Source organism: Callospermophilus lateralis, chromosome 15 (assembly GCF_048772815.1).
Source record: "Callospermophilus lateralis isolate mCalLat2 chromosome 15, mCalLat2.hap1, whole genome shotgun sequence".
NCBI lineage: Eukaryota > Metazoa > Chordata > Mammalia > Rodentia > Sciuridae > Callospermophilus > Callospermophilus lateralis.
The window spans coordinates 75,428,886-75,449,494 of record NC_135319.1 but is presented as its reverse complement, the minus strand read 5'-3'; the positions used below and the strand labels follow the sequence as shown (position 1 = coordinate 75,449,494).

Genomic DNA, 20,609 nt, shown 5'->3' with positions numbered 1-20,609 from the left:
TACGTCTGCCTTCTATAAGGGCAGACATTTTGTAGACTGTGCCCTAAAACTAGGGAAATCTGTGCTAATTCTGGGTGGTTAGTTATCAATGCTACTCTGGTATGAAATATAATATGATGAAGAAGGGCTTACTCCAAGAACACAAGGTTGAATCAAGACTTAAAAATCATGCAATTATTTTCACATTAACAGGGGGAGGGGGGAAGAAAAATCATAATATCAAGATAATAAGAGAAAAGCATTCGAAAAAAATTCAGCATCTATTCATGATTTTTAAAAAGTTAATAAGAGGGGCTGGGGTTGTGGCTCAGTGGTAGAGTGTTTGCCTAGCATATGTGAGGCACTGGGTTCGATTCTCAGCACCATATATAAACAAATAAATGAATAAATGTCCATCAATAACTAATAAAAATTTTTTTAAAAAGTTAATAAGGAACTTTCTCAGTTTACAAGGCATCTATAGAAAAACAAAACCTACAGATATTATACTGAATGGTAGAAGAATGCATTTTTTCCAAGACTGGGAACAAGACAAGGCTGTTCACTTACAACTTCTTTTCAGCACTGTACTAGAGGTTCCAGAACATGAAATAAGAAAAGAACATCATACACAATGAAAAAGAGAAAATAAAAATGTCTCACGAACAATGTTATTATCTATTTAAGAAGCTAGGGGTGTACCTTAGTGGTAAAGTACATGCTTAGAATGTGTATGGGCCTGGGTTCAATCTCGATCACCCCTCCTTCCCAAAGAGAACATTATTATTTAGGAAATCCAAGGAATATATAATTTACTAGAACATATAAGTTTGCAAGGTCAGTATGCCAAATTCAATTGTCATTTACAACAGCATCAAAAAATACTTAAGGATATAGAAGAAGAAAAAGAAGGCCAAATTTTCGTCATGTTGGCTTAGAAACTGACTTCCTTAACAAGACTCCTAAATCCTGCTTTAGAAAACCAAGAATCGAAAATTGGGGGCTGGGGCTATAGCTCAGTGGTAGAATGCTTGCCTTGCAGGTGTGAGGCCCTGGGGTTCAATCCTCAGCACCACCTAAAAATAAACAAACAAATAAAGACACTGTGTCCATCTAAAACTCAAAAAATACTTAAAAAAAAAAAAAAAAAAAAAAAAAAAGAAGAAGAAGAAGTGGGATGGATTGACACTAAAAAGCTTCTTCTCAGCAAAGGAAAACAATAACTTGATGAGAAAGCCTCAGAATGGGAAAAAAATCTCTAGGATACATAAAGAACTCAAGTCAGGTCCAGTGGCACATGGCTGTAATCTCAGCAGCTCAAGAGTCTGAGGCAGGAGGATCACAAGTTCAAAGCCAGCCTCAGCAAGGGCAAGGTGCTAAGCAATTCAGTGAAACTCTGAAACTAAATAAAATATAAAAAATGGTTGGGGATGTCGCGCAGTGATCAATGCTCTTCAGTTTGATCCCCAGTCCAAAAAAAAAAAAAAAGAAACACCCAATCAATAAATGGGCTAGGAATTAAATAGACACTTCACAGAAGAAGAAATATAATTGATCAACAAACATATGAAAAAATGTTTATCATCTCTAGCAATTGCAGAAATGCAAATCAAAACTAAGATTTCATCTCACTCCAGTCAGAATGGCAATTGTCAAGAACACAAGCAATAATACGTGTTGGCGAGGATGTAGGGAAAAAGGTATACTCATACGTTGCTGGTGAGACTGCAAATTGGTGCAGCCATCTGGAAAGCAATATGAAGGTTCCTCAGAAAACTTGGAATGGAACCACCATTTGACCTAGCTATCCACTCCTTGGTCTATACCAAAAGGACTTAAAATCTGCATACTACAGTGACGCAGCCTCATCTACGTTTATAGCTCAATTCACAATAGCTAAACTATGGAACCAAACTAGATGCCCTTCAACAGATGAATGGATAAAAAAAGGTGGTACATATACCCAATGTAATATTTCTCAACCTTAAAAGAGAAAATTTATGGTATTTGCTGATAAATGGATGGAACCAGAAAATATCATGCTAAGTGAAATAAGTCAATCCCAAAAAACCAAGGGCAGAATGTTCTCTTTGATAATGGATGCTGGTCCATAGTGGGGAAGGGCAGGTAGGGAAGAATAAAAGAACTTTGGTTTGCGAAGAGGGGAGTGTGGGGAGGGATGGGGCTGTGGGGATGGGAAGGACGGTACAATGAGACAGACATTATTACCCTATATACATATAAGGTTACACTACTGGGGTGACTCTGCATCATATACAGTCAGAGGAATAAGAAATTATGCTCCATTTGTATACAATATGTCAAAATGCATTCTACTGTAAAAAATAAATAAATTAGAATTTTTTTTTTTAAATCAAGTACTGCTAGCCGTCACAACATGGATGAACCTTGATAACATGCTCAGTGGAAGAAGTCTGCCATAAAGGACCATATATTATGTTTCCATTTATGTGAAATTCTATAATAGGCAAATCTATAGAAACAGAATTGGTGTTTGTTCAGTGCTGGCACAGAGAAGAATTTGGAGAGTGACAGCCAATGAGCACAGGATTTCTTTTGAGGTAGTGAAAATGTTCTAAAATTGATTGTGGTGATTGTTAGAAAACTCTGTAAATATACTAAAATTCATTGACATTTAATAAAAAAATACTTATGGATAAATTTAACAAAGTATATGCATTACCTTAACTCTGAATAACTATATTGAAATTTTACAACACCTAAATAACTGAATAAATGGAGACATACTATGTTCATGAAATAAAAGATTCAATATTACTAAGATAAGCCAAGTCTCCCCAAATCAATCTACAAATTCAATTCAATCCAAATCAAAAATTTTTTAAAATATTTTTTAGTTGTTGATGGACTTTTATTTTTATTTATTTGTATGTGGTGCTGAGAATCGAACCCTGTGCCTCACCCATGCTAGGCAAGCGCGCTACCACTGAGCCACAGCCCCAGGCCCCAAATCAAAATTTGAGTAGTCTTTGTCATAGAAATTGACGAGCTAATTCTAAATTTATGTAAAAATGTAAATAACCTAGAACAGCTAAAAGAGTATTTATAGAAATAAGCTCAAAGATATCCACTACCTTATCTCATGACTTATTTAGAAAAATCATAGTAATTAAAACTATAATATTGGATTAGGATAAATATTTAGACCAAAGAAACAAAGTAGAGAATCCAGAAATAGACTGACACATATGTGATCAACTGGTTTTTCACAAAGGCGCCAAGACAATTTAATGTAGAAGTTTAGCCTTGTTAACAAATGGTACTAGAAACAACTAGATGAACACTTTCCAAAAAATGAACTTCAACCCTACCTCACACTTTTTATAAAAATTAACTATAGCATGTTTCATGAAGTCCTGGGTTCCATCCCCAGCAAACATACACACACGTATGCACACTCACAAACCCCTCTAAATTTCAGATCTAAGTGTAAAACCTCCTACTATAAAACGACTAGAAGAAAATGTAAGAGAAAATTTTTGTGATCCTGTATTATTGTATTTCAGAAGCATGAACCATAAAAGAAACATGACAAACTGACTTCATCATAACAAACACTTTCATCCTTCAAAAGACAGTTATGACAAAAAAAAAAATCCACCAAGTATGGAAACTATTTGCAAAACACATAATAATAAACTCTTATGTCCAGAATTTACAAAGAAATCTTACAATTCAGTAACAATTCAAACAAAAAAGAAAAATAGACAAAATATTTGAAAAGACACTTCACCAAAAAAGAATATACTAATATCCAGTAAGAACATTAAAAAAAAAAAAAAAAAAAAAAGAGGGCTGGAGTTGTGGCTCGGTGGTAATGCGCTTGTCTAGCAAGTGCGAGGCCTTGGGTTCGATCCTCAGCACCACATAAAAACAAACAAATAAAGGTACTGTGTCCAACTACAATTAAAAATAAATAAATATTTTTTTAAAAAAAAGATGTTCAAGATCATTAGTCATAAGGAAAATACAAGTGAAAACACAATTACTATGATCTAAAATACCTAAAATTAAAATTATAAAGACTGACAATAGGGCTGGGGATGTGGCTCAAGCGGTAGCGCGCTCGCCTGGCATATGTGCGGCCCGGGATTCGATCCTCAGCACCACATACAAACAAAGATGTTGTGTCCGCCGAAAACTTTAAAAAAATAAATAAATAAATAAATATTTAAAGATTCTCTCTCTCAAAAAAAAAAAAAAAAAAAAGGCTGACAATACCACATGTTATCCAAGATGTGGAGCTAGCTACCTTGAAGTCTCGCACACTACTACTAAGAATTTAAATGGTAGCAGACACTTGGGAGACAGGAAGTTTCTTTATAAAATTAAACATATGTTTACTTTGATTCAACAATTCCTCTTGGGTATTTACCTAGGAGAAGTAAAAAAGACCTGTTCATAAAGGTTCATAAGATCTTATAGGTAAAAGCAAAGAGCAACCTAAATGTCCATAAGTTGATGAACAAATAAACAAACTGTGGTTAAGTCCATATGATGGAATATTACTCAATAAAAAGGACTGAACTATGAATACACATATAACATAAATGAATCTCAAAAGACATAATGCTAAATGAAAGAAGTCAGACACATAAAAGTATATACATGTAATATGGTTACAGTTACATAAAATTCTAGAAATGGTAAAGCTGTACTAACAGAGAAGAGATCAGAAGTTTCCAGAGAACAAAGCTGGAGAAAGAAGAGCATAAAGGGTCATGAGGTAATGTTTGGGAGTGATGAAAATTGTCTACCTCATAAATGTGTAGACAACTGAATGACTATATATATAACTTACGTCCCTGAATTGTAAAACAAATGGAATTCTGTTTTGTGGAAATTATATCTCTATAAAGCTTTCTTTTTTCAACTAATAAACTTCACCATGAAACCGAGATAACAATGTACCACTAAGTACTCAGGGATCAGAGTAAGTTTTCAATTCCTTAATGAGTAGCACATACTAACATAAATTACTAAAACATTCATAACTTAAAAACAATTCAGGGCTGGGATTGTGGCTCAGCGATAAAGTGCTTGCCTAGCACATGCAAGGCCCTGGGTTCGATCCCCAGCACCACATAAAAATAAATAAAATATAGGTATTGTGTCCAACTACAACTAAAAAGTAAATATTTAAAAAATAAAAATAAAAACAATTATTTGGGTAATTTTTGCTCTCATATACTTTTTAAATTTTTTTATTTCTGGCATATGATTAACTTGCTACTAGTCAAGAGTATAAAGTACAACCTCATCATCTACAATTTCATAGATAGCATGCAAGATAACATTCTTATTTAGAAATATAAGGGCAAATGAAGAAGAAATTACTAAATTAATAGAAGTGGTAGCCTATATAGGAAGCAGAAATTGTATGGAAGATATGGGGCAGTTATTTTTCTTTATAAGGTATTTTGTATTAGTTGATTTTTTAAGACTATATGCATATGTTAAAAACAGATTAAAAATAATTAGTTTATCTTCTATTCTTTATGAAAAAACATACAAGGGGGACTGGGGGTGGGGCTCAGCGGTAGCACACTTGCCTTGCATGTGTGAGGCACTGGATTTGATTCTCAGCACTCCATATAAATACATAAATAAAATGAAGGCCTATCAACAACTTAAAAAAAAAAAGAAAGAAAGAAACATACAGGGCTGGGGTTGTGGCTGAGAGGAAGAGTGCTTGCATAGCATGTGTGAGGCACTGGGTTCAATCCCCACCATCAATCAAAATAAAATAAATGTACTGTGTCCACCTACAACTAAAAAATGTTAAAAAAAAAAAAAAAAGAAAAGAAACATAGGTACTATTGTTATATATTACTTGTGAAACAATCACTTTTAGGTAAGAAAAATATTGGAAACTACAGAAATTTTAAGATTGAAATGACTGCTCCTTTTTTTTTTTTTTTGAGAAAATACAAAGCCTTTAAAAATAGAAAAAATATCAATGATGTTCTGAATCATCTGATTTCCAAATGGTAATTCAATAAGAATCAAGCATGAAATATACATGCAGTAAACACTTGTTGAGAACAAAATGAACAGCAGCATAATTAACAGCATCACCCATAAATATAAAGCCTATTTCTTAAAATTGATATTATATTTTATTGTTAATGTACTCCACTACTCTTTATCAACCAATTACGCCACACAAAAAAGTGGTCCTGCAAGGGAGGTAAGAGAGGTTCACAAGACAGCTAAAATCTCCTTGATCCTGGAGCTGTTAGGAAGTAGAGATACCATCTTTCAACTGGCAACACTCTCTACTCCTCACCCCTTACTGGTTTAAGTTTTAAAGAAATCACCGCTTAATATTCATTCATTCAGGGCTGGGGATGTGGCTCAAGCGGTAGCGCGCTCGCCTGGCATGCGTGCGGCCCAGGTTCGGTCCTCAGCACCACATACAAACAAAGATGCTGTGTCCGCCAGAAAACTAAAACAATAAATATTAAAATTCTCTCTCTCTCTCTCTTTCTTTAAAAAGAAATATTCATTCATTCATTCCATTAACATGGATAATATGGACCTCAGTTTCTAATTTTTTTTTTTAAACTAACTTTAAAGCTGGGGTTGTAGCTCAGTGATAGAGCACTCACCTACCATGAGTGAGGCACTGGGTTCGATCCTCAGCACCACCTAAAAATAAAAAACTAAGGTATTGTGTCCACCTACAATATGTGTGTGTGTGCGTGTGTGTGTATGTGCATATGTGTATGCGTACATACATGTACATATATATACACACACACACATATATACATGTATATATAACTTTATCTTCAATGAGTATTCCTGCTACAAATAAAATGACAATAAGAATAAAGATATTAAGTTTCATACAAAGCAATCAATTGAGTCTGCTTCTCTAAAAGTTTTCTCAGATACCAATTTTTCATCAAAAAATAACTTCAGATCTCTGATCTTGCTCAAAGTAGTCAATGATTAATTTATTCAGTATTTACTAACTACCTATATTAATACAGATACTCTAAAATTACATTGCCTCGCCTCACTGAGCTCAATTTCTTTCTCTTTTGCAAATACATAAAGCAAGACATTGCATAACAGACAAAATGACACCATATTTTTACATGGCTAAATAACTATATGACCGTTAACTTATATCCATTTATATTTATATACAAAATTTTGTTCCTTAAAATATTAGAGTATGATAATGATAAATTCTATAAAAATATTGGACTTTGAGCTTTAGTAACTGTAACCCCAAATCAACAATGATTCTATAGAAAAATTAAATCAATTGCTTCTTTTGACTTATTGTACTATTTCCAGGGAAATATATCTGTCTTACAAAAGACAATTTACCGGATAATAACATGCAGATGTTAAAGTGATATTAAGTATACCAAATGGTTTAGCAGAGCCATGCCCAGAATTCTAAACTTTAAATTAGTAAACACAAGTGCATTAACTGTTACCAAAAAGAATACAAAAACCAATTCTAGTACACTCAGCACTGATGATAATATAATACAATGTCCAATTTTTGTGGGGTCTAAAGATCATTGAGGTCTATTATCCATCTAGAAGATATATCCTACCACAAGAGATGATAGTGGTGTCAAAATCAAACACCCAAAAACGCACATTTTTTCTTAATACCAAGACAAACTTACTCTCTCTTTTATTTATAAAAGGAAAAGTTCTTGGGGCTGGGGTTGTGGCTCAGTGGTAGCGCGCTAGCCTAGGACATGTGAGGTGCTGGGTTCAATCCTCAGCACATAAAAATAAATAAATAAAGGTACTGTGTCCAACTACAACTAAAAAAAAAAAAAAAAACCTATATGTGTGTGTGTGTATGTATATATACATATATAAAAGAAAAAGCTCTTTACAATTTCTCAAAAGAGAATCCTAAATCGTCCATCTCAATAATCAAAATCAGAATAAAGAAAAATCTGTTGTTCTATCAAAATGTATTACTCAATGAAGACTAAAATTGTGTTTTTCTATATAAAATTGTGTTCTTTAGAAATGCCCATTTCAAAGTTCTGGTCACTTAGCCTCCCAAAATAGTGTCCTCCAGGGCTGGGGGTTAAGTTCAAAGGCAGAGCATTTGTCAAACATGTGTGAGGCCCTGGGTTCGATCCTCAACATTACAAAGAAAAAATAATCAAAATTACTTCCAATAATAAACAAAGGCAAGGAAATAAGCACCACATAGAAATCCTTTTATCCAATGTCATAAAACTAAATAAAAAGAACTCCCATGAAATGTATGCAGTAACATTAACAAAATCATGTACTAATACAAATATTTCTTATGAGAAATTAGTTTTCCTTACCTAAAACAGGAGGAACTTTGAACAAGTATCATAACTCTACATTTCCCTAAATATGTTTTGAAGTTAATCAATGGACAAGTACAGATTACAAATCTATAGCATTCCTGTAACATATTAGAATCTTTTTTATATAAATTTAAACAACTTACACTCTGTACTTTGCATCTGACACAAATAAAAATGGCTGTTTACAACATCTTACTGCCTTGTATATTTACCGTCTTATATATGTATATGGTATCTTTCTTAACATACAATAGTTCCTCTATGGCAGGAAAGCATATAAGGCAACAGTTTTACAAAAGTTCAATGAATTTGGCTGCTAATTACCTTCATGAGAGCAGTTTCAATAGCTAGCGAACTGTAAAGAGTTAAAAAAAAGACTGAACACTGGTAGGAAGGCATTAAAAACAACCAAGCACAGACCACACATTTAAAAAATTTGGCAGAGCACAAACACATAAAATCTCAGGTTACAGTCAGAGTCTTAACTTTTAAGTAAATTATTACCAAAAAATGTTTTCAGAGAAGTCCCAGGGCTTTATCTCATCTTCTAGTTCTACCTGTGGAAGTAACTAGACAAAAGCCCAGTTTCCTCAGTGGAGGGAAAATAATTGTACTTTTACACCTCAGAATTTCAGATTTCCAAATGATTATATTAAAGGTCTTTAAATATTAGTGATATAATAAATATAAGATATTATTATTATTATTGCACATGGAACCTACCTTTGACCCAACAATTCTAAATCATATTTATGCAACAGATACACATGAACAAAAGCCAATGTATATGTACAACAGTGTTCAGAGAAGCCTTGTTTGGAGTGACAAAAAAAAAGGAACATCTGAAAATAACATCAATGTCATTACCTATTTGGAAATTGCAGGAAAAAATCTGAAAATAACTTAAATATCATCAATGGATCACTAGCTTAATAAATTATAATACATGAAATAAAGTATCATACAGTAATTTAAGATGACGTCAAAAATATGTAAATATGAACAGAAAAAAATGCTCAGGACAGTAAAAGCAAGATTACAAAATGTTTAATCCCAAGAAGGCTTCTTCCCTTATCCATCAAATTTGATCAAGTCCTCTGCTATCTACCTCATAGTATCTTCTACTTTTCCTATGTAAAGCTCATCAAATTTTGAAATACTACATTCTCATGTTTATTTGATAGCATGTTTTCTTCATTAAATGGTATATGTTTCACAAAAATGAGAAATACGGGGGCTGGGATTGTGGCTCAGTGGTAACCGCTCGCCTAGCACGGGCGGGGCCCAGGTTCGATCCTTAGCACGACATAAAAATAAACGTATTGTGTTGTGTCCATCTACACCTAAAAAATAAATATTAAAAAAATGAGAAATACAATATATCTATTTAAACAGATAAATTTGGACACATACACAGAGGGAAAAAAAAGTGTCAGTATTTTTAAAGTAGGAAACCAAAATTAAAAAAAAAAAATCTAAGGGGGGGAACAAATTTTTAAAAATTTGCTTAAATCAGTACTATATCAGACTAAAAATAGGATATGAAAATATATTTTGTCAAATCTTAGGACCAACCTCTTTGATTTAATACCTAGAAAATTGCTCTCACTGAAAAAAATTACGAAGAATCATGCTATTTCTAAAAGGAGGCAATGCTGTTTCATTTCTAAGAAACGCAGAAGAGAAAACTTCCTTCAAGTCTGGGCTGGGGTTATGGCTCAGTGGTAGAGCACTTGACTAGCATGTGTGAGGCACTGGGTTCGATTCTCAGCACCACGTAAACAAATTAAATAAATAAAATAAAGTTATTGTGTCCATCTAAACTAAAAAAAAAAAAAAAAAAAAGACTTCTTTCAAGTCAACAGCCTTGCCTGGTTAGAATGATGTATATATTATTTAAAATCTAGCTTGCTACTAAAAATCAACTACCACCCGTGCTTAAGCAAATCGCTTAAACCATTCCTTGGCTACATGTACCTTAATCATAAAATGAGCAATAATATCTTACCTTCATAAAGCAGGGAACTATACCAGATGAAATCCTGAATTCCCCATGATTTGTAATTTTCTATGTCATATATTCTGTATCTTGACAAAAAGCCCTCTCAATCAAATAGGAAGAAAAGCAGCTATCCTATTGATTTACAGGGCATGATCATGAAGTCTCCTTCAAACAATACCCTATAGAAGGATACATCCATAAGAAACCCAACAACAGCCAACTTATGCTTCAATGAAGCATTTAATGGAAAGCCTCAGTTAGCTTAGTGTGAGACATATAAATAATTGAGAATTTTTCACTGAACCCAGTTTTGAGAAAGACATAAAACACATCTCAAAAGGTGTGTTCATCACTCATCACATAGAAAATAGTGAAAAATACTAACATTACTAAGAATTTGATTTCTACTACTGCTCTCCATTTTTGCCCTAAAATTTTATGAGTTCCCTATTGGACAAGAACGCAGAAACTATGTTTTGTTTTGTTTTTAATATCTTTATTTTATTTGTTTATTTTTATGGTGTTGAGGATGGAACCCTGTATCTCACACATGCTAGATGAGTGCTCTACCACTGAGCTACAGCCCCAGCCCAGAAAATATGCTTTTAATATAGAAAACTTGAAAACCAGAATAGAAGTTTCACATAAATTAGTCCTTATTCAATTCTTCTATGAAAAAAATAGGTACATATTTAAGGATTAAAACAGAAGATAAAAGATCATGAATTACTTCTACTGGAAAAAATCCTCCATAACTATTCTAGAAAAAGAATTCACCACCTCTCCTTGCCAAAATTAAAATAAAATACAAATCCATGAAGATAGCCAAAGAGAATGTAATGCTAAAACTATAACAATATAATCCTTTTAAATAAGACAAAAAGATTTCTTTATTCTTTAGTTTAAGAAAAGTTAAACCAAAGCATTATAAGCAACAGGAAAAGTGTGTGTTTGTTTAATGACCTTGGTCTTAGTAGGTAGAACTGCTGACATTGTGAGATTCTTTAGTATCCACAGGACTCTAAAGAGAAAAAAATTACCCAACTGAAATCCAAACATAAACTGGTTACAACTTTCTAGGTCTCCTCAAAACAATGCAATTATTATGGATGTGTCACAGGGTCATAACAATATTTATTCCAAGTATCCCCTTACAAATGCACTATTTTCCAAATGTCCCAGGTATTGCAATTTTACAATCAGTTTTTCTACTTCCATGAAACAGAAATTTTAAAGAAATTTCCATTTAGGCTAAGGAGAAATAACTCTTGAGTGTTTCATTTTAATATATTAGCTCTCTTTCATAGGCCCCATGCCGATACTGACAGACTTCTGGTTCTTTTGATATCACTTTATTCTGATAACATAGTATGGCAGTTAATGTTCTTTAAAGGAAGTGTAGCTTTCTGTAGTCTATAGTTTTTAAAATACACAGTTAAAAGAACTGGCAATTTGGAGATTTTTATTCTTCAATTACTGTAGATTCTTTTTATTTCCAAGTGTATTAACATCTCTTAGAACACAAAATGAAATCAAAAAGCCTGCCAAAGCAGGGGTTTCATTTTCTTCCATCAGTTTGGTACTCAGCAAGAAACAAAAACTCAGTTTTCATTTGAGACAGCCTAACTGGGGTTGAAAAATTTTCATTCTTCGGAAAACACCTACTGTGTACAAAACACTATATGACAGGTAGTAAAGATAAATGTTTAAACAGAAGAGACTCAAACCCTGTCCTCTTGGAGTTTTTAGTCCAACAAATGGACCACAAATTTACAAAATATTCAGATAACTATACTTCTACAAATGTGATGAACACTATGAAGAAAAAGTAGGAGTGCCATGAAGTATGTAAAGACTCAATCTACCTTATGAAGCGAGGAATGACTTTCCTGAGGAAGTCATGCTTGCATTGAAGGAAGAGTATTATTAGATAGAGATAACTTGGCAAAGAGCAAGAAAAAATTATTGTCAGCAGGGAACAAGAGTACATGCAAAGACCTTGAGGTAAAAGGAAACGTGATGTAAAAGGCACTGAAAGAAAGCCAACTGATAGAATTCATGAGAATGTGGTTACAAGGATACCAAGGAGGAGGTTACTGCAGTTGTGAGAGATAAAAGCTGAAATTAGGATAGCAATGAAGTTAAGAGAACAGAAGCCAGATTCAAGAGATATTTAGATATATCAGGGCTAGTGTTTTAAAGATGATAGAACTCAATTTCAGCTGTGAGACAAAATCTAAGTTTTGATGTTCCCCAACGAGCCAGGTAGTTATTGCAGAGAGATTCTCTAGACGCAGTCACATCTTACAAGGTTGATTATAGGAAGAGTACCAGAAAGCTATGACCAGGATTACAGTGAAATCAAGCATGTATTTAAAAATAATTATATATTATAGGTCTCACCTCCCAATTGTCAGTTAGATAAAGATTACTAGGATATGCAAGGTTCACATTGGTAACATCACAATATGTCATTTATTTTCTCTCCTTTGTGCTTCATGAAAAGAAGATTTCAAGATTTAGGGGGAAGGAGGCTTAAAAATTTATATGATGAGTCAACTAATTCTCAGCATAAATCTATAAAATAACATTTTGTCTTAGGAATATCATAGTATACTTGAGAACATTAGGCAAAAGAAGTCAGCCACCACTTATTATATCTTAAAAGATACTATACTGTCAAAGAAACAAATGTTGGGGTTTTTTATTTGTTTTGAGCTCTGGGGATTGAACCCATGAGTTCTTTATCACTGAGCTACATCCTGGTACCTTTTTTTTTTTTTTTTCAATTTTGAGACAGGATCTCTCTTGCTAAGTTGCTTAGGGCCTCGCTAAATTGCCGAGGCTGGTCTAGAACTTGTGATCCTCCTGCCTCAGCCTCCACAGTCACTGGGTTACAGGTATGAATCATCATGCCTGGCACAAATATTGTTTTATGACATAAGTTATCTATGTTTAAGATGTATAGTAAGAGTAGCCACTTCTACACAAGTAGCTTTTTAATCTGGAAAAAAAATATTTAATACATACACTTGTCATTCCTTTCTTTGTTTCAGATAATAAACACATTTCTACGAGTCATCTGTTTTATGTAACCAGTATAAAAAAATTTTCTATTAAATCCAATAATAAACTTAGTTTTAATAGGAAGCCTACAGTGCCCCTTTACAAAAGGACTATTTCCTACATACCCCAGTACTGGAATTTTGTAGTTAGTTTCCCTACTTCCATGGACAAGACATTTGAAATAAATATCTTAGGAAAACAATGTCTAGTGTTTCACTTTAACATACTAGTTCTCTTTCATATGCCCCATCATAAACCACACACATGATGGACCTACCTTAAGAAAATACATTTTAAAATCTTTCTTTTTCTTGCTACTTGAAATTCCCATAAAAAATTACCCGCCTTTAGTCCCAATCCTCAGTGGTCCAATGCATATGTATTCTCCCTTGGATACTACCCCACTAATATAGCATGCTTGTAATTTTACAAACTTTCTAACATGCCGTGCTAAAAGACAGTAATTAATACTGTAGTACTGAACAGGAATACTAGCATGAAAGAAAAACACCCCTTAGTCAAAATTCTAAACTGAGCACATACAAGAAAACTTAATTACACTTTCCTATTAGTGACCTATAATATAATTAGTAAAATCCAGAAATGTCTTATTTATGCTTCTGAAATCCTTGAATTGATAATAAAAAAGACATATCTGCACTGACAGGAAGACATACTGAATATATACTAATAAACTAACTAATCTCTAAACTATCAATAAATCAGTCACAGAACTTCAGGGGAAAAGAGGACCTTGGTGAGTATCTAACACTCTCATTTTACAGATGAAAACAGTAAGGGACAGAGGAGAAATGTAATGAGATCATATATACATGATTTCCAAATAAAACTTAATACATACAGCATGAGAGAACTCAGGTCTGGTTTCCCATATGGTACTTTTCCTAAATTTTCAAATTTAAAAACTTTTTTTGTTCTAAATCCTGAATAGGGTTTAATTCCTGATAGTTTAAGGGCAAACAAATTTATATTTTTAAGTGCTATATACCATACTACGTAGTTTCACTTCATACACACTATATGACACCAAATTCTCTAGACTCACAAATTAAAATATTAAACTAAGGGCTATTTTTTAATTAAAAAACTAAGTTTAAAAAATGCAGAATAGTCTTAAGAAGTCAAAAAGGAAATATGCAATTCTAAAGGCTAGTCAAAGGGAGAACAAATCCTAGTTTTGCCTCAGTGATATCTGAAAAGTAGTGTGAGAAGATCTAACCTCATGTTCTGTTATCTAGGATCCTCAGGTTTTTCCGCATCAAGATCTCCTACCGCTCCCTCTTTAACCTCCCTCCCCAAATAACTACCCAATCACCTGGATGGAGTTTCCCAAAGCCTCAAGGAAGCTCCATTACTCACAATTCACTCTGCTCCATCCCCAAAAATGAATCATTCTCTATGTTCTCTGTGTTTAGGAGACCAGAAATAGAGGTCTCATTTAACTTCCTTTTATGGATGGAAAAGGTGGCAAATGTTTTAAGAAATGACTTTTGAAACCGAGCACAGTGGTACACACCTGTAATCCCAGCAACTGAGGAGGCTGAGGCAGGAGTATATAAAGAAGTATAAGAAGCCCCTAAGTTGCAGACCCAACTTAGGGAGACCATGTCTCAAAATAAAAAAAAAAAAAAGGGCTCAGTTGTGAAGTGCCCCTGGGTTCAATCCCCCAGTACCAAAAAAATAAATAAATAAAGGACTATTGAAAACTTCCAGGAGATTAAGGAGATTTGGGAGTCACTGGCTTCCCAGAAAAAATATAAAGAGACAGTCAGACAGTACCAAAAATTTTCAGAAACTGAAGTCAACTAAGTCTGAGTACCTCTAAGACAAGCATATCCTGAAAAATCTACCTACTTTAAGAGTAACCATCTTTTATCTCTTTGTAGTAGAGCTCCAATACCAATCCAATCTTCTAATAATGTAAAACTTCCACAGCATGTCTTTCCCCTCTGCCTTGAACAACAAACAGACCATGCCCACTAACTTCCTATTCTAACTAAATATTTTTATTCCTTTAACAATGCTCTTGATTCTGCTTTATTTCTTGCGAGAGATGTTTCTGATTTTTAAAAAACTCTTCTTGGATCATCTTAAACTTAGAAAGAAAAATGAAAGCTGGACCAAGATTACATTTGGCATGTGGCTACAGGCATGGACACATGCTGCCAAGTCTGTGGACTTGCTGTCAGCACAGTCAAGAGACCTCTCATCTGAACAGTCCCAGCAAGAACTTTTTGTCTTTCTATATTCTATTCCTTCTCTTCAACAGAAAGCCAGGCTATGATTCCTAGACCTTATTATTTTAAAAGTGCCAAATCCCCAGGGTAGTGCTAAGGAAACCCATTTTGTATTGCTCCGGAAGTGGCATTAGAGGAAATACACAGGTCAGTAGGACAGGGACTCTGGATTTGTGTTCTCTCCCTCCTAGACTGCTACCTGTTGGCAGTGCTGGTGGTGCTGCTCCCGCTGCTGTGTTTCTGTGCCCGGCTCAACCTCCGTGGGGGCTTTGAATGCTGTAGCCGGGGGTTCGGCATGGAGGGGAATGATGAGGCGTAGCCATGTTCACACTCTAAAGAGAGCAAGAAAAAGAGACTTCAAAATAGACATCCCTAGATGAACACATCCAGGGTCCCTGCAGCCACAGGCTTTGGAGAGCGGCAAGAGGCAAAGGGTTCCCTTCTCTGTTCAGAAGACAACCGCGCTGGCCAGGACACGGTGGTTCCCGCGGCTGACTCGAGCCCCTCCAAGGTGCCCGACGGCCCTCCAACCCAGTCCCGCCTCCTCCCACCTCCTCTCCGAGAGAGCCCCCTGACTAAACACCCGCATATCCCAGACCCGTTACCAGCCACCACACGACGTCCCCTCAGAATTCCCCATTAACTCTCTTCATGCCCCAGGACGTCCTCCACATACCTCAACGACCGAGTCCCTGGGGCCTCCTCCCTCCCGACGCCAAGCTTCCCGCTCCGGGTTTCGGCGTCGCCTCCCACCCCGCACCGCCCAGTCTCGACGCGCGACGCCCACGTCCCCTTTCCCAGTGCGGTCGCCGAGCCCCCGAACCCCCGACCCGCCCCAAGGCGGTCACGCTCGCTTCGGTCGCCTTGCCAGATCGCTGGCCACCGGAATTCTGCCCGCGCGCGCAGGGGGTCCCGCACGCCCCACCCTCCGAGCACAAATGCACGCCCACGCGCGCCACCCCTCTCGCACAGCTGTCTGCCCTCCCACGTGCGCGTCCTTTCACATAACTCGCCCGCACCTCCAGGCACATAAATCTCCCCTCGCAGGCGCGCGCACCGCCACTCACGCGCGCCCCCTAAGAGACGCGCGCACCTTGCCTCACGCGCGCGCCGCTCCTCACACACACACACGCGCGCACCTCCCTCACCAGCGGCACCGCACATTCCACGCGGAGCAGAAGCGCGCGGGCTCAGACAGCGGTGCCCAGCCGTTACCTCGCTCCCGGCGCTCCAAAAACTCGGCGGCCTCCAGCAGGCGCTGCACGTTGATCATCCGCACCCGCTCCATGGGCACCGCGGGTGGCGACCCGGCTACTCCGCGCTCCTGTCCCTGGCCGACAGGAGGCGCCGCAGGCGGCTACAGCCCCGCGCCGTCCCGGGACATGTGCGGCGGGCGGGCGGGCCAGCCCGGCCGCGGCTCGGCGCGCTCTCCGCCGCCCCCGCCGCCTCCGCCGAGCCCGCCGCGCCCGCCGCGCAGCCTGCAGCCCGCGCGCGGTTTGTTTACCTCTCCGCGCGAGCACAGGGGAGGGGCGGGAGCAGCGCTCTGGCCCGCCTCCTCCCGCCCCTTCCTCTGCCCCCCGGGAAATGTAGTCCCTCCCCGCCCACTGCACACTGGGAGTCGTAGTTCGCATGCCGCCTCATAGCGCCTGCGCCCTGCGGAATTCCGCGATGGCCGCTGGGAGATGTAGTGTCCTGTGTTTCCTTTTCTCCCTCGAGGGTGGAAAGACTAAGAAGTTACCAGGGCTTTACTTCTGAGCGGGAAGGATTTGAGCGTGCTATCTACTCCCAAGGCGGCTCGTTTCTCAGCAACTACCCGCGGGGAGTATAAGGAGTATTTCTTATCCAAAACTGCAGCATTCCAGTCCTCTACTACTACTTTCTCCTGTAACTTCTGTGCCTCGGTTTCTTTATCTACAAAATGAGCAAAGTAATACGTTGCAAGAATAGCACACACAGAAACACTTGGGAAGTCATGATCGCTGTTCAAAAATAAGGGATCATTTCATCAGAACCGGAGAGAGAATTTTTTAACATTATCTTTTCCTCAGTCCTTCACTAGTGCTTTTTAAAACACCAGTAAAATCATTCTGGTGCCGCAAGAGAAGGATATAATTCAGTGGATACGTGATTTGGTGCTGGAGTTACACCAAGTTCAGTTGGATCTGGATTCTGTTACTTAAGCTAGCTGTATGAATTCTGCACGCCTCACTTTCTTCTCTTTTTTCCCCCCAATAATTTTTTAGTTGTCAATGGACCTTTATTTTACTTATTTATATGCAGTGCTGAGAATGGAACCCAGTGCCTCACACACGCTAGGCAAGCGCTCTACCACTGAGCTACAAACCTAGCCCCCGCTTTTTTTTTTTTTTTTTTTTTTTTTTTAATGTATAAAAGATATAATTCCTCCACTTGTTCATTATGTTGAGGTCCTGCTATATGCCTGGCACTGAACCGGACAATGTGTATTGTAGTCACAGAAACAGACATGGACGCTGCTTTCAGCAGCTTTTTAGCAAGCTTGTGGTGAAGATTAAGTGAGATAATTTCAATACTCAGCTCATACTGGGCACTCAAATGGAAGCTATGATGATGACTGTTTCCTCCCAAGCTGAAGGAAGGAAAAGGTTGAAAAGTAACTGAAAGCAGTGGCTAAAGAAAGGAGACCACTCTCTCCAATTTCTTCATCTAACAAATCCTCCAAGTCCACACCACAGTTTCTCAATCTTGGCATTATTGCCATTATTTGTCAGATAATTCTTTCTTGGAGGAGCAAGGAGTTCTGTTCTGTGCATTGTAGGATGTTTAGCCACATCCCTGGCTTCTACCCACTAGATGCCAGTAGCACACCACCACCCCTCAGGCATGACACCCCAAAATGCCTCCAGACATTGCCACATATCTCCTGAGACACAAAATTACCCCCAATTCAGAACAACTATCTAGGGAGAGGAAGACAAGAGGATTAGAACTGCAAATGATCTAGGAACATGCTAGGAACTGTGTCAACATATCAGCAACTACCCGCGGGGAGTATAAGGAGTATTTCTATAACTTCTTCCCACTCTGATTATTTAAAACTGCTGGTGGACATACAAAGTAATAGGAAGCTCTTAGAGGAGAATTCCCCTTTCCTTGTGGTCATTCCACTAGCTACAGCAGAAAATATCATCTTGGGATGAATATCTTATCCTCTCAAAAATGTTATGGGTTTCGTGCTTTCATGCTGCATTTTAACACCCTCTCCCTCTTCTCCACACCCCCAAGTGAACAGGAGCTCCAATGAGGTCACAAACTGCAAAGTTCTGCTAGCCCATTTAAATGTTATACTTGGCACAACATTTAAGAAGCAGATGTTCCATCAAATTCAGGGAGACCCAAAATGAGAGGTGTTCATAAGCCACAGGAGAATTTTTTTTTAGGGCTTTGAAAAAGGGATTGTGCTTTTTCAGCTGTTGGCTAGGTCACTTCAGATCTCTGCTTTCCCACTGGGTGTTCGTAAAGACCACCCTACATCCTCAACAAGGGATGTGTCAGGTAGAGGTGGCAAGAAATGGCTTAAAATGCCACACAGAATATCTGTTGAAGGAAGAAATTATTTGGTTGAAAGTTAGTTTCTGCCATTTCCAGAACCTCTCCAAAGCTTTAGAGTCTCAATTGAAAAAGGCTACCCCAAGAACTTGAAGGAGGCAGTTTATGACAAATAAAAGTTTACTTTACCCAATGGCAGGTAAACCTGCGTGATATGCAACCAAGAAAAGTAACACAACCTGAAAATATACATGAATTCAAGACGGGTTGAATTCCATAGATCACAGAGCCAGAGCACATTAGTAACAGAAAATTAAATAGATGTGTGGGGCCTGTGGGTGGCCCTTCACAGTTGACCTTAGGGTGAATTTGACAGCCTTTTCTCAAAAGCCATAGCCAAGAGGCAGATGAGGAGATGGATACAGCATGAGAGTCACGTAAAGGTCACCAGCCCATGGTGAAGAGGAGAAGAGGTAGTGGTGATGGTGGGCAGTGGGCAATGTGAAGGGCTGGTTTATGCACAGACATCTCCAGCATTTTCTAGCAATAACTGAGGAATGAGGAGCCGCTCCTTCTCCCTGTTCCAGATGCCTCCTGAAGGCCTTGCTTGGCTACCAGGGCCTCCCACAGCAAAAAGCGCTGGGTATTACCATCAGGAGAGTGATGCTACCCCAAACCATCCTGAGCACAAGCCTCAACCTGGGGCAACTCAGAGACAGCCATGGCTTTTCTTTTGCTCAGAAGAACCCAGCCTGCACTACAAATGTAGATGGGCAAATGGGAAAGGTAAGGCTGCCGAAATCTACTGGCATAAAGAATCTGGAATCTTACCGGTAGTCTCTGATTCTGTCTTCTCCTTCCAGTATTTCTCGCTGGGGAAATCTCCTTTGAAAATGGAAAAAGTCTCCCAGAGTCTCCAGGCCCTTTAATAATCACAACCTGGACGGGGACAACCTACCTTCTGAAGAAAGTTGGTGAAGCTCTCGATTGTTTGGGTGCCCTCTCTTCTCCTCCCCCAATCCCTACACAGTATACTAAATGCGAATTTCTAAGTGATTATTGCAAATTCATAACACTGAAGACTGATGTGTTATATCTCTTCTGCAGAGAGGAGAGAAGGAGAGGGAGGGGGGCCTGAGGTTACATTACAAGTCCAAAGTCACCTGGTTGACACTTGGTGCTTCAGACAGTTTCCCCGGATCTGCAAAGCGCTTTAGCCATGTAAGCACTGTTTTCTGCAATTATCTTGAAGGGTGGAGGTTTTCAAATGATCAAGGTTGCCCACAGGGGAGGGTAAGCTCTTAAGTCCTAAATGAGAACAGTAACAGTTAGATATCTTTCCATCCCCCACCCCAAAACAAGGACCACAGCCTCCTCCCCTCCTCTTCCCCCAGGGCCCAGAAA

The 20,609-nt window shown here is 37.8% G+C and overlaps 1 protein-coding gene across 4 annotated transcripts in view; it reads right to left on the bottom strand.

Annotated features, from left to right (window-relative positions):
• Positions 1 to 20,609, bottom strand: part of Mxi1 (MAX interactor 1, dimerization protein) — a 72,395-nt gene that overhangs the window by 38,703 nt on the left and 13,083 nt on the right. For 3 of the 4 annotated variants that reach the window (XM_076834281.1, XM_076834282.1, XM_076834284.1), the window contains exon 2: positions 15,877 to 16,009. In XM_076834281.1, the coding sequence (XP_076690396.1) occupies positions 15,877 to 16,009 (133 nt within the window). Of the gene's footprint in view, positions 1 to 15,876; positions 16,010 to 16,892; positions 17,109 to 20,609 lie in introns of those variants that run through there. The other variant, XM_076834283.1, reaches the window with a different exon arrangement.